General features: G+C 31.5%; 2 protein-coding genes across 5 annotated transcripts; both read right to left on the reverse strand.

Moving 5' to 3' along the window:
* Nucleotides 1-55: 55 nt before the first annotated feature.
* On the reverse strand, nt 56-3,451 carry LOC114189510 (probable plastid-lipid-associated protein 12, chloroplastic). Of its 3 annotated transcripts, XM_028078093.1 has the most exons (11): nt 3,046-3,451; nt 2,903-2,956; nt 2,700-2,774; nt 1,873-1,992; nt 1,468-1,659; nt 1,238-1,321; nt 1,053-1,145; nt 903-956; nt 744-823; nt 391-498; nt 56-266 (listed from the first exon to the last, which is right to left on the reverse strand). In XM_028078093.1, the coding sequence occupies exons 1-11, from the start codon at nt 3,277-3,279 to the stop codon at nt 185-187; spliced, it is 1,176 nt and encodes a 391-aa protein (XP_027933894.1). In that variant the 5' UTR covers nt 3,280-3,451; the 3' UTR covers nt 56-184. The 3 variants fall into 3 exon arrangements, with proteins under 3 accessions (XP_027933894.1, XP_027933895.1, XP_027933896.1); XM_028078094.1 differs by lacking the exon at nt 1,873-1,992 and having other exon boundaries at nt 3,046-3,450; XM_028078095.1 differs by lacking the exon at nt 1,468-1,659 and having other exon boundaries at nt 3,046-3,449.
* Nucleotides 3,452-3,948: 497 nt separating this feature from the next.
* Nucleotides 3,949-7,391, reverse strand: LOC114189509. 2 transcript variants are annotated; one of them, XM_028078092.1, is made up of 3 exons: nt 4,533-7,391; nt 4,273-4,327; nt 3,949-4,159 (listed from the first exon to the last, which is right to left on the reverse strand). In XM_028078092.1, the coding sequence occupies exon 1, from the start codon at nt 7,090-7,092 to the stop codon at nt 5,536-5,538; it is 1,557 nt and encodes a 518-aa protein (XP_027933893.1). In that variant the 5' UTR covers nt 7,093-7,391; the 3' UTR covers nt 3,949-4,159; nt 4,273-4,327; nt 4,533-5,535. The 2 variants fall into 2 exon arrangements, with proteins under 2 accessions (XP_027933893.1, XP_027933892.1); XM_028078091.1 differs by having other exon boundaries at nt 3,949-4,327.
* Nucleotides 7,392-12,439: the final 5,048 nt, after the last annotated feature.

Raw genomic sequence — 12,439 nt, forward strand, 5'->3', positions numbered from 1 at the left:
AAATTGAAGAGTGTAGAATCTGATCAGAATTATAAAATCCACATCACACGAAACCTTTAGTGAACATGAAGTAAATCCTTATTGTATTTAGTTTGCGATGCCAAGAACAGTTTAATACACAATTGATTAGTCTTCACTTACAAAACATCTTATGCTTTATCCTTCTAGACAATAAGACGTTAATTCATCTCAATGCATCCGTACGAACATGTACGAAAAGAATATTATTGTATCCCCGGCTAACTCTGAGCTTCTCGTCGCTGTATCTGCAAAGGGTAGAAGAGAAAAAGCCAAATCTACTCAGTTTTTAGTTTTTAAACGCTACTTTATAAATCAATTTTCTAAAACTTGAGGGAGCTTTTTGGTTTAACAAAGAATATGCCATCTTACAGAAGCTCCAATATGAAGTTGTTTTTCACTTCTAGGGGATATCCGAATGGACCACCAATTATCGCTGCATCATCCATGGTAACGTCATACAGTCTGGAGCCAGTTTTTCTGCCAAATTCAGGGAAAAATATGAAGCATACATTAAACATACCCAGTTCTAATATTATTTCTACTCTCTCTCAATTCTTGACCTTTAAGCTTTATACTTATCCAAGGCTGAATCCGAAAGTTATCCACTATTGCTCTACACCGCCACCGGAGGATGGTCCATTCATAACCACTACATGCATTCCTATTTTCTTTGTTTTGAGAATCCTCTCACATGAAAAAAAAAAAAAAAAAAAAAAACTTACACAAAATTTCCAGTCATGGAAAACTTAAGCCCAAGCAAGATATCAACCAGGACCTTTATTCTTCCATCCTTCCTGATAATCTGCAACGCCCATCATTACATATAAATCTGAATTTGTGGAGAACAGAGGTAACGTAAAGGTGCAAGATGAATACGATACCTGCTTGCCCATCAGCCCATTCACTGCATTCTCTATCCAACTATCTGTTACAGTCTGCAGATAGTAAATTGTTTCAATAGGAAAAGGCACTTTGCAACAAAAAATGTACACATTTTAATGAGCTTCAATAAGTAATGACAAAAAATTTACCTGTGAATTCCACAACATCTGCCACTCACCCTCTTCTAGTTCTGGTTCTTCTTGACCACTGTTCTGCTTTAAGGAAATAAGTTCGTCTATTGCCTGATGGAATTGAGGATGTGAAAAGCATTTACAATTGAAATATCCCAGTTGTGTTTATAAAACTACACAAACAACTAAATCAGCTTTCTGACCTCGTTAATACCCTTCCCTGAGGAAATAGCTGTCAATAACTTTTGCCTTGGTTCAGTTTGCTTCTGTAACACAAATGTTGTTCCCTGCACTAAAGATATGTTGCTAATAATTCTTAGAAATATAAAACAAATATAGAAATACTTCCATGTTATTGACAATTAAGCACTTTACTCGAGGAACGGATTAAAAGACTACTAGAACGATGTTTACACTGAAAATGCCTAATCACCTTATTTCCTCTCGAGATACGAAGGTTTCCCGAATTCGACAAATATGTGGTGTCTAACCAACCTTTTGCTTCATCTCCAAGTAGCTTAAATGGAACTGGATACGGAACTTTAAACGGAAGAAATTTAAAAGAAAAAGCAGCTCTGTCAAACCTAAAAAGGATTCTTTTTCCATCTTCAATTGAAGCTGCCGCCTATGTAAATTGAAAGACATAAAACAAGAACTAAAACAACTAAGGCGCTGTTTAGCACGATTAATTTACGACTATAGGCAAAGCCTCTTGAGCTAAAGGGCCTCAATGAGTGTCATAGAGTTACCAAGTGTTATAAAAATAGATCAAAAAGTTAAATTTTACTCAGAAATGTGTATTAAATTTGTAACTTCAATTTAAGTTATTCCGTATTACCTCCACTTTGAGCTCACCGATAGCATCAGAAAACGACACAATATTGCATACGCGTGGATCATTTGTTCGAAGATAAACCTCTTGAAATACACTAAAAAAGTCAACCCCTACGAAGGTTCTCTGAAAGAACAATATAGAATACCACATTGAGACGCATCATCAAGCAATTTACAGAGTATGTCTTGAACAGGTCATGTCACACACTTTTTCTGGTGGTAGATGAATTTCAGTTATATGCCTAAATGTACAGAATGGATCCCATGTAGTGAAGGATAAATAATATATGCTGCCTTCCCGTTAGGGATTTAACAAAATGTCTATCAATATCTATGAAGAGTGTTGGATAATTACCTAATGACATGGTCGTTCTAAGAATCAAAGATAAATCCATGTATTCCGAAGTGAGGAAGCTTTACGTAAGATTTATCTTTCAAAATAATAACATAACGTTTAAACGATGAAAAATACTCAAATTGTTGTCATCGTCATAATAATACTAATAATAATAGTATAATAGTTTTTAAATGAGACATCAAAAGACTTTAATTTTTTTAGTACGATCCAAATCACACAATCAACAATAAATTCACCTTGGAAAAAGACGGAGTGAGCCAACTATTTGCTGAAATAGCAGCCAGTTATAGGGCCTTGATGATTCGTTAATAATTTGCACTCAATTCAAATATCATTTTATCCGACTTCTGTATTTCTTTTTATAAAAAACCCAAGTTACCATAATGAAGGCATTAGACAATTATAAAAATATAAGTCGAAGCCAATAAATAAACCATTATTGCGATATCCAAGAAGCAAAGGCGTGTCAGAACCTGAATCGGCGATGCTGCTCCCGGTCTTGTGGTGAAAATTAGCTGCCAGCGACCCTCGATCAAATTGGAGTTTGTCTGCATAATTTAATTTCATGGATCAACGGAGAAAGACACGATAACAGAGAGTTTGCTTACAGATATTTACAGAACAAAAAATGATGAAGAGAAAAAAGTATTGAAGTATTGAAGAATTGAAGACGAACCGGATCGGGTACACCTCCCAAACGTTCGAGGACTTGAACAGCACGCTCAACAGCCTGATAGAGCAAAAAATAAAGAGAGAGAAAAATGAATGGTGAACGGTGAATTGGGAAAGGAAGTGAAGAAAGGTTGAAGAGAGTGCGACATTGAGCTGCTGAGGAGACGAAGAACGCCCGCGTCCCTGGATGCCAAGAAGCGCTTCGATGAGTGAGTTCTCAGATTCAGTAAATGATATCTGCTCAACCCTAGAACAACCAGGCACGAACCGATCCTTCAATGGCTTGGGAGAAACAAAAGATGAAGGAGAAGATGGAAGAATCGAAGGTTGAAACCCTAGATTTACGACATTCAGAGCCATTATTATAGTTGCTGTATTCATAAGAGAGCAAGCTCGAGCTTCCCCTTGTTCTGTTATGTGCCCAATAACTTGGCGCCAAGAGCAACTTGCATACGTGGCAAACCAGCAAGGAAGATATAGATAAAATATCGCTTCGCTGCACCGCTTCCACTATCCACACATCCAGATCACTGCACTTCATGTTTCTTACAAAACCATTCATTTTTATTACAAAATATCTGTATGGATATTCTAATTACAAAACATTATTTACAACTAATTTATTTAATCTTAAAATGTTAAATGTTATAATCAATAATCTATGATATAATAACTCCTTTTGTTTGATGTCGTTCAAAGGGATTATATATGAATGATTAAATAAATCGTCTTTTAAAAACCGTTTTTAAATAAAATATTTATTTCCTTGCATATATGAACTATGTTTTTTTTTGGGGGCTACTCGTCCCTTTTATTTCACGACCGAAATTGAATAAAAACTGCGTAGCAAAAAAAAACAATATTTTGTGATCATCTGAAAATATAGTAAAAGAATCTTAATCCAGCAACAACCAAAAAATTAGTCAACACTTTAAACACAAAGAGACGAATTGAGTGCGACAGGGCTTAAAGAACGCTTAAAAGAAACAATACTACCGGGCAGGGTAAAGAGTAGAAAAACAACATCAACATTAACAACAGCATGAAAAGGCAGGTCAACCATGGAAATTACGTGGATTCAACAAAATTCATGTTTTTTTCCATCCGTCAAACACTTGCTACTGCATTTTGAGTCTTGAAACGCGTTAACAAATATTAGGAAAATTTGCAGAGGTCAAACCAAACACACGAAATCAGCTCCTTGGCCATAAAAGCATCTCCTGGACACGTGACATGCCAAGTCCAACTCGTGGATCGGAATCTGCAGACAACAGGTAGCAGTTGAAGTGGCAGCTGTTACGTTTATCCAATTCATAACTAGGAAGAGATGGCTCTAACTCTTACAACCGTGTAACTACAAAGTTAGCCACATACACCTCTATTTTACTCCTTTTGTCTTGTATGGCCTGGCAGCAAAACACTAATTTACCTGTAAACACAAGAAACAATGGTTAAATATATATATATATATATATATATATATATATAAAAGCCAAAATAAATAAAACAGATAAACAGTTAAGAAGGGAAACAGGCACGACAAAAATGATCACAACTCGTCATTGTATTTAATTGAGATTTAAAAACTTGAAGTTCAAGGAGAATAGGAATAAAAGAATTATTAGAGAAATTACCGGCAAAGAAACTTCCATTTTCGCTTTTGAAGTAGAACCCCCGCATCCTTTTTCCATCTGAACCCTTATAAATACTGAACCCCTTCATCATCATCAATCATCAGCCATCCAATTCCTTGGGAAAGTCCAACGCAGTAGCAATTCTAACACCAGATTGCGAAACTCCATTCGTAGTAAAATCTGGCAGAAATACTGCTTTCTGTCAAACTCAAGTCCAAACCCACTAAAACATTTAAGGGCATTACCACCAAGTTTCACATCAGACTCTATACAATAGTTCTCACATTTGCCACAAAGCAATCACTTATGGATTATAAGAATCTATCCAAAAACTAACTTATTTTATAATTACACGACAATATGTTGTAACAGAAGGCTATAAACGGATTGATTCTATTCAGCATTAACTGAAGAAGTTCACCGTGATAAAATAGTGAAAATTTCGAATATTTATAATAATAAAAGAAAAGAAATTCATCAAAAGAAACTGAGATAAACTAATCATCCTAAGCAAGAGTAAATAGAAATACCAACAAAATACACAATGGCAATTGCATGAAATTAACTAAAAGTAGAATCAGTACACACTAGTTCTCCTAAAAAATTTGCAGGTTCTTTACATGCTTATAAGAACGCTTTGGAATATACTTTAATCCCTTGTGTACATTAAATGAACCTGCAAACTTAAGGATCTCTCTTACTATTTTACTAAAAACCTACCCTACTATGGAAGGAAAAAGAAAAAGAAGGAAACTCAGGTTCTAGCCCTTATGGTCCCTCATTAATGTCCATGAGATATGACAACGAAGAACAAAACCACTAGTCCTCCCAGTCTTTCATTTTACCAAACCATACAAATTATAAAAAAAAAAAATAGCGACAAAATAAAAGCAAACTGCTAAACTACGATCTACAAATTCCAACATCATTTATGCATTAAAAAGTTGTAGAGTTCATTTTACTCTAGCCTTCCCCTCAAAAGCATTCAGATGAACAAGTCATGCTAACATGAGACAGGTAAGTTATCATCTCTGGAAGTCTCTGAACTTGTTCCAACTACTTGACTCTTGCTTTCATCCTTCTCATTTAAGACTAAGTCCTTTTTATTTTCATCCGTTGCTCCTTGACTTGTTGATTCATCATTTCTGTCCAGCATTTCAAAATCACCACTTTCTTTGTTATCCATTACATTATTTTCTTTTGCAAAAATTTTATCAGCCGAACACTGTTGTGTCACCCCTTCACCCTGCAGCTCGTCCTTTTCCCTCACATCATCAAACACACAGTCATTCCCCAATTCATTACCTCTGATCCCATCTTTCCCCGCAATAGCCTCGTTTGGAACAGACCCTTCCATAAAAACATTATCTACACCTTCAGCCTCTGAGACTCCATCATTGTCCAGCTTAGCATTGGCTTCAATACTTCTATCTCTTACACTGTCCATCACTGAGTCAACCATCACCACATTGTTCTCAATTCCCATAACCGGAACATCAGATCCACCCTCACTCTCATTTTCAGACCCATTCTCCACCACTTCCTCATTGACATCTTCCACAGCTTGGTTCTGCCTCTCAAGATACATCAACCTCCTTCGCAGGTCGCCCAACTCTCTCTCCATCAGGAAAAGCCGCTCCTTCAACGTCAAGTTCTCCTCCTCTAACTGAGCTATATGGGAATCTTGATCATCAACCCTATTCTCTAACACATTGTTGTAATCCACTCCATAATTAGGGTATATCATCTCAAACCGACTCAAATCGTGATCCAGCCTCCTCTCCACCTCCACATGCTCCTCCACGTCACTCTCACTGGAGCCACCGTCATCCTCCTCCTCGTAATCATGGACATCAGCCTCATTCCCCGGTGATCGAAGTCTAATCAGCCCCTTCATCGACCCATATCCATCAACACCCCACTCCTCCTTCGCCATATCACCCAACACCTCCCTCGACGGAGACAATATAGGCGTGGGAAGCACTGCGGGGGTCACAGGGCAAGGTGACACAAGAGATGCTATGCCACCGGACTTCTTCGCACGAATAATAAACGAGGTCGTATTCCTAGGGGCGTAGGGAGCAAACCTATTATTAAACTTCTTCTTAGGATAGAACTTACGCGCTTTTAAGCGATTTTGCGATTGCAACTCGTTCAGCGTTGGGGGCTGGTAACCGACGACACCTGTGTTCGGAACACTAAGAGTCGCGATTCCACTGGGATTGGGTTTTTCCATTCTCCTAGGGTCCTTGCGTTTGTCAGTGACCTTCTTCCCCTTCCAGTTACTCCGGTAATTCTGTTTCATAGGGTTCTGGAACTTCATGCTAGGGTCCAGAGGAGGTTGCTGAGACCAAACCTTGTACCCGCGATTCATCATCGGAGGCTGAGACTGATTCATCATAATCTGTGCTGTCTTCATCTGAGGCTGCGCTTGTTGATTCATTCCTTGATTGTGCGAGAGCATCTGTGGCTGCGACTGACCTATTATCTGCACCTGATTCATCATCTGAGGCTGGCTCATCTGGTTCAAATTCATCATCATCTGCGATTGGTCGTTCATCGCAACGAAAGTACGAAACCCTAGGCTTAACGTTGAAATTACAAACGTAACGGTCAGGAACAAAAATACAATCGCCGATCGCGAAAACAGACAGCGGAAAAATAGAGACCGAAACCCTAAATTCCTTTTATCTCAAATTCCAAAAGGAGAATATTAGGGTTTGATCTTTAAGGGAATCGACCTAAGGCTGAAATCGTATTCCTCTTTCGAGATTTTCACGAATCTGAAAGAAAACCCTGATTCCGAGTTCTTGATTTTCTTTTTCTCGAAAATTCTTCTATTATCGCAGAAAATTTTGCTTCTGTGAGGTGCTTGTCTCAACCGAAGAATATTATATAGTGGGACAGGAACGTTTCGACGGCTAGATGTTGATTTGAGTAATGGACGGTTTAGATTGTATATTCGTGATGAACACGTGTCCCTCGTCACCGAAAAGGTCGATTCTTGATTTCCCGTTTCAAGGTACGACTGCTAAGGGAATTTCAACCTTGCCCCTTTATGTCATTTTCATTCTCATGCATTATGTGTACTTAGTGTAATATTTAATTTTAAAACATTAATTGTGTAAAACTATTAATTAATTACATATTTATTATATTGTTAGTTGTTATTGTTAATAAATTACAATTTCAAAAAATGCCTTGAATTAACTATGCATTTCTTTTTGTTAATCAGGGCTTTTTAAGCGCTAAAATAATTTATTTATTGGTTTTTAGAAATATTTAATATCATAACAATTGAAATACTATATCAATACCAAATATTAATAAGAAGATCAAATTAGATGCCTGATAACTGAAATGAATCAGTTAATTTTCAGCAACCATTTAATGATTAAGGTAAAGTAGAATAAATATTTTATCTTTTTTCATCATTTGTTTGTCAAATTCTTGAGTATAATTTCCTCTAGAATGAATTAAGAAAATAAATCATTATTTTTTATGTTGATTAAGAAAGTTAGTTAATACTATTTAATAGTATTAATCGTATATAAAAAAATAAAAATAAAAACTTCTAAAATGTTTTCCGTTAAAAAATGATATAAAAATAGAGGATCAATTAATTAAAAAAAATTGAAACAGTGTCGTCAAATAAGATTAAAAGTAGTTGAAATTTGTTTTTGTATATGTCTATTGTTTTTTTTAACTTGTAATTGAACTGGTCCAATGTAAATCTATATTGATCCAGTGCAAGTGTTTTTATAGGAAAAATTAGTTGTATCAAAATTCAGTTTCTTATTATGCAAATACATAAAATATTTAGATAAAAGAAAAAAGTATTTATAGCGGTCTTATCTAGATCCAGTAAAATTGAATACAATACTTTTGTGATCCTAAAAATAAATAATGATAAGGGTGCGTTAGAAAAAAACAATTAAGTATATGACGACATATAAAAAATAATCCCGATTTAATATTAGACGTATAGACACGTAAAAAAAAGCGAAGCGAACACAGGTGCGGCATTGTGAAGTATTTTCGCTAATTATTATTAATTTTATTTTCGTAAAAAAAAATAGCTATAGTCTCTATCCCAATATATTTGTATGATTTATATTCGTCGGAAATACGTTTATTGAAAATAAAATTGATCTCTCAAATCTTTTACGAGATATCAAATTAATACAAAAGACCTGCAATTAATACAAAAGACATGTTCTGTGCAGTTAATTTAAATAAAAATCACCATAAAAAATAATACTTATATATATATATATATATATATATATATATGCCATATTTAACTACTAACACTACACAATTTAACACATAACTATTTTTAATTGTCTGATAAAGTATTTTAAATATTAAAAAGGCAATTAAAAAAAATTAAATATATAGATGGTTAAAATTTTTGGAATAGGAAGATGAAACTTGAGCTAATGATTAAATTAAGTCACACTTAAAATTAAAACTATAAGATATATTTGTTAGGAGTAAAATTATATAGAAAAATAGGGAGTTAAGTATATTTTTATATATGAAAATATATGATGTTATGAAAGGATTAAGATTTATATGTGTTTATTTAATTTATACCTGTACTATATATTAATTGTTGTATAGGATGAACATGGGTTTGAGGCGGTGGTGTAATTAGTGTAAATGTTTGGAAAAATTTAGCTTGACCTTAAATATGAGTTAGAAAAGGTTGGAATTAGCATAAAAAATAAGTGTCTATAGAAAGTAAAATGAAAAACACATCCTCTCTTTCGGTACAAAACAAAAAGAGAAAAACAAAAATTATTATTTTTCTTTTCTTTTTGTCGTCAACTATACATTTTTGTTTACCGTGAATTTCTTCCATCCCAAGCCAAAAATAATAAGAATAGAAGTTTAAGACTAACTTTTGTTTGAGATAATTTAAATTAAGTTTCTATATTTTATTTATTTATTTATTCTTAAATTACATGCATACTTGATTTGTTAATATATGATCAATTTTATTTTTTGTTAATCCTCTAAGATAGAGCAAGATTGTCTTTTTTATATTCTTTAAGACCTTGAAAGAGAACCTAACTAAAAAAATATATGTTGCAGATCAGAAAATTAATAAAGATATTTGTTGTTCGTAAGTGTACATATAATCTATAAAGTTTGATATCTTTTATTCCTTAATTCTTGCTCTCACTGTACTTATGAGAAAAAAGAAACATATTTATTTATTATAACTACACATCTATATTATCTATACTATTAGACTCTTAATCTGGTGTACAAATTTTATTTTTAATTTTATTCGTATTCTTTTAAAATTAAAATGATCATGTTATCAATTATTCTTTAAGTGATTTTTTTCTAAAATTTAAATATCTTTTAAACAAAAATAACTATTTATAATAAAAAAATAACTAAAACAATATTATGTATTCTCACCTGTATATATAAACATAAATTTACTATTTTAGATAATTCTCACACGTAAATTAGATAACTTAGAAAAAGAGAATTTATAAAAAGATAAAATATTTTAACTGATGAGACACTTCTATAAACATTTTATGTATGATTAAGCATTTTAATATTAAAATAACAATTTCATTATATTAAAACATTATTATTCTTATAATATTGTTTTATAAATTTGTCATATAAGTACAGTATATAATTAAAATAAAATATTATCATTTTAATAATTTCCCATTTTAGGACTATATTGTCGAGATGTTTTTGTTAAAAACTTGTACTCTCAATTGTTTAATATTCAAAACAACAATATTTTCACTATAATAATGTTATTTCCTCCTTTTTTATTTTCCTGTTTTTTATCTATCATTTTCTTTATTTTTCTATGTTTTTTTATTGAATTTCTTTTTTTCTACCGATTTATCGCTTTAATTTTTTTTCTCTCAATTTTAAAAGTGATTTTTTTTCCTTAATATTCAAACAACTATATTTACATTATAATAATGTTATTTCATCTTTTTTGTATCTCTCATTTTCTTTATTCTTTTATGTTTGTTTATGTTTATTGATTTTTTTTTTCTACCGATTTATTGTCTTTGATTTTTTATTCTCTCAATTTTTTAAGTATTTTTTTCTTTTTCCTCTCATCACAAGTACAACATTATTTTATCAATACTCATCAAGCATTTTTTTTTATTTATATAATTTTTCAATATTCACCAAACATTCTCTTTTATATATATATATATATATATATATATATATATATATATATATATATATATATATATATATATATATATTAACAAAATGATAGCCTTGGGTGAGGAAAAAAACATGATAGAATAGATAACAAAACTAATTTCATCATACTTGTTTTTTAAGTTCTAATTTCACCTTTAACTTAGTTAAAACCGAGCAAGCTAAAAGCACAACAAATTTAAAGGATTGTTTACCCGTTAAAATTATGTTTATGGATTAAAATTAAAATTCAAAAACACTTTAGTAACTAACAAAATACTAAATCTTTCCTTTTTTATTACTTTTTTTTCATTTCATTTATATTTATTAGAATATTCTTCACATTTTCTCTTTTACCTTTTTTTGTTCCACTTTGTTGTTTGCTTTGCAATTCATTACAAACTTTACAACCTTTACAGCTTTATACTTTATCTCTTAAGTTCCTCAAATCTTCTAGTATTTTTATTGTATTTGCTTTTATACATTTAACACGTTTACATAAAAAAAAAAAAAAATTGTTCAAGCCTCAAACTAATTAAGTTGAACATGTCATCCAAATTAAATTTCACAAACTTAACTACTCTTAAACTAAGAACTTTATCACAGTTGAATCAGAATTCAACTAACCTTACATCACACCGTTATTTTTTTCTTTTTTTTTTTTTTCACATGCAATAAACTTTAAAATCGTTGTAGGTTTAATAAAAAAATGTACAAGATATAAGTTTTACAAATAAATAATATTTGTTAAATAGCAATGAAATTTGACCATTTTCATTATATAATTTAATTTCATTATATAATTTAATTTCATTGCTTTAGAGCTAAAATAAATTTGAACTGTTAAATAAAAAAGTTGAAGCGGGAGTATCATTTTGGAGGAGATAAAGCTCCATAATTATGAAAATAATAGACAATTTCTTTGATGGATGTTCCATTATCTGAAGAAGCTAAACGAATCTGGAACTATTGGTCTTTCCCTCGTGTTAAAGCTTCCACAGTAGCCAAACTAACGTTTTCTTCACTTATCTTTCTTGAATCAAATTCGATTATTAAAAAATATGATAAAATTAAAAGTAGATATTTTACGTAAACATAAAACAAGTATTTTAAAGCAACCACTCGTTGAAAAGAAAAGATAAATTTATCTATTAATATAAATTTAAATTTCATCCTATCTTTAATAATCAATGAAAGATTTTTTTATGAACAAAAATTATATTAATACTGTAGTATTTGGTTACTCTAACTAATTTACAAGACTATCTCTAAAAAGAAAAAAAAATATAAGAAGGACAAAACAACAAGTTAAAACATTCTAGATATTATTTGAATAAATTCTAATAAAGTTTCTACATCTTTTCATCAATGGTCTCTCTAAATAAAAATATCATATGTTTCATTTATTTTCTTGCTTTGGCATTTTGTTGTTGCAACTTCATGTTATCGTTCAAGTCTCAATCAATATTAATCCACTTATCAATTTTGGTGCCCATATTAAGAAAGTTGAATTGTCTCAAACACAGTATTTACAAGGCAGAAAAAACCCTTGTCTGTTCTCTATAGAATATATAAATACATAGGTTAATTTCAATAGAAATAACAAATTAGCTGAAAGTGACTTTAAACATTAATTTGGACATTAGTATCAATCATTATATAAAAAATTAGTATCAATCATTATATAAAAAATGTTATGT

The sequence above is a fragment of the Vigna unguiculata genome, chromosome 7 (genome assembly GCF_004118075.2).
Source record: "Vigna unguiculata cultivar IT97K-499-35 chromosome 7, ASM411807v1, whole genome shotgun sequence".
NCBI classification, from domain to species: domain Eukaryota; kingdom Viridiplantae; phylum Streptophyta; class Magnoliopsida; order Fabales; family Fabaceae; genus Vigna; species Vigna unguiculata.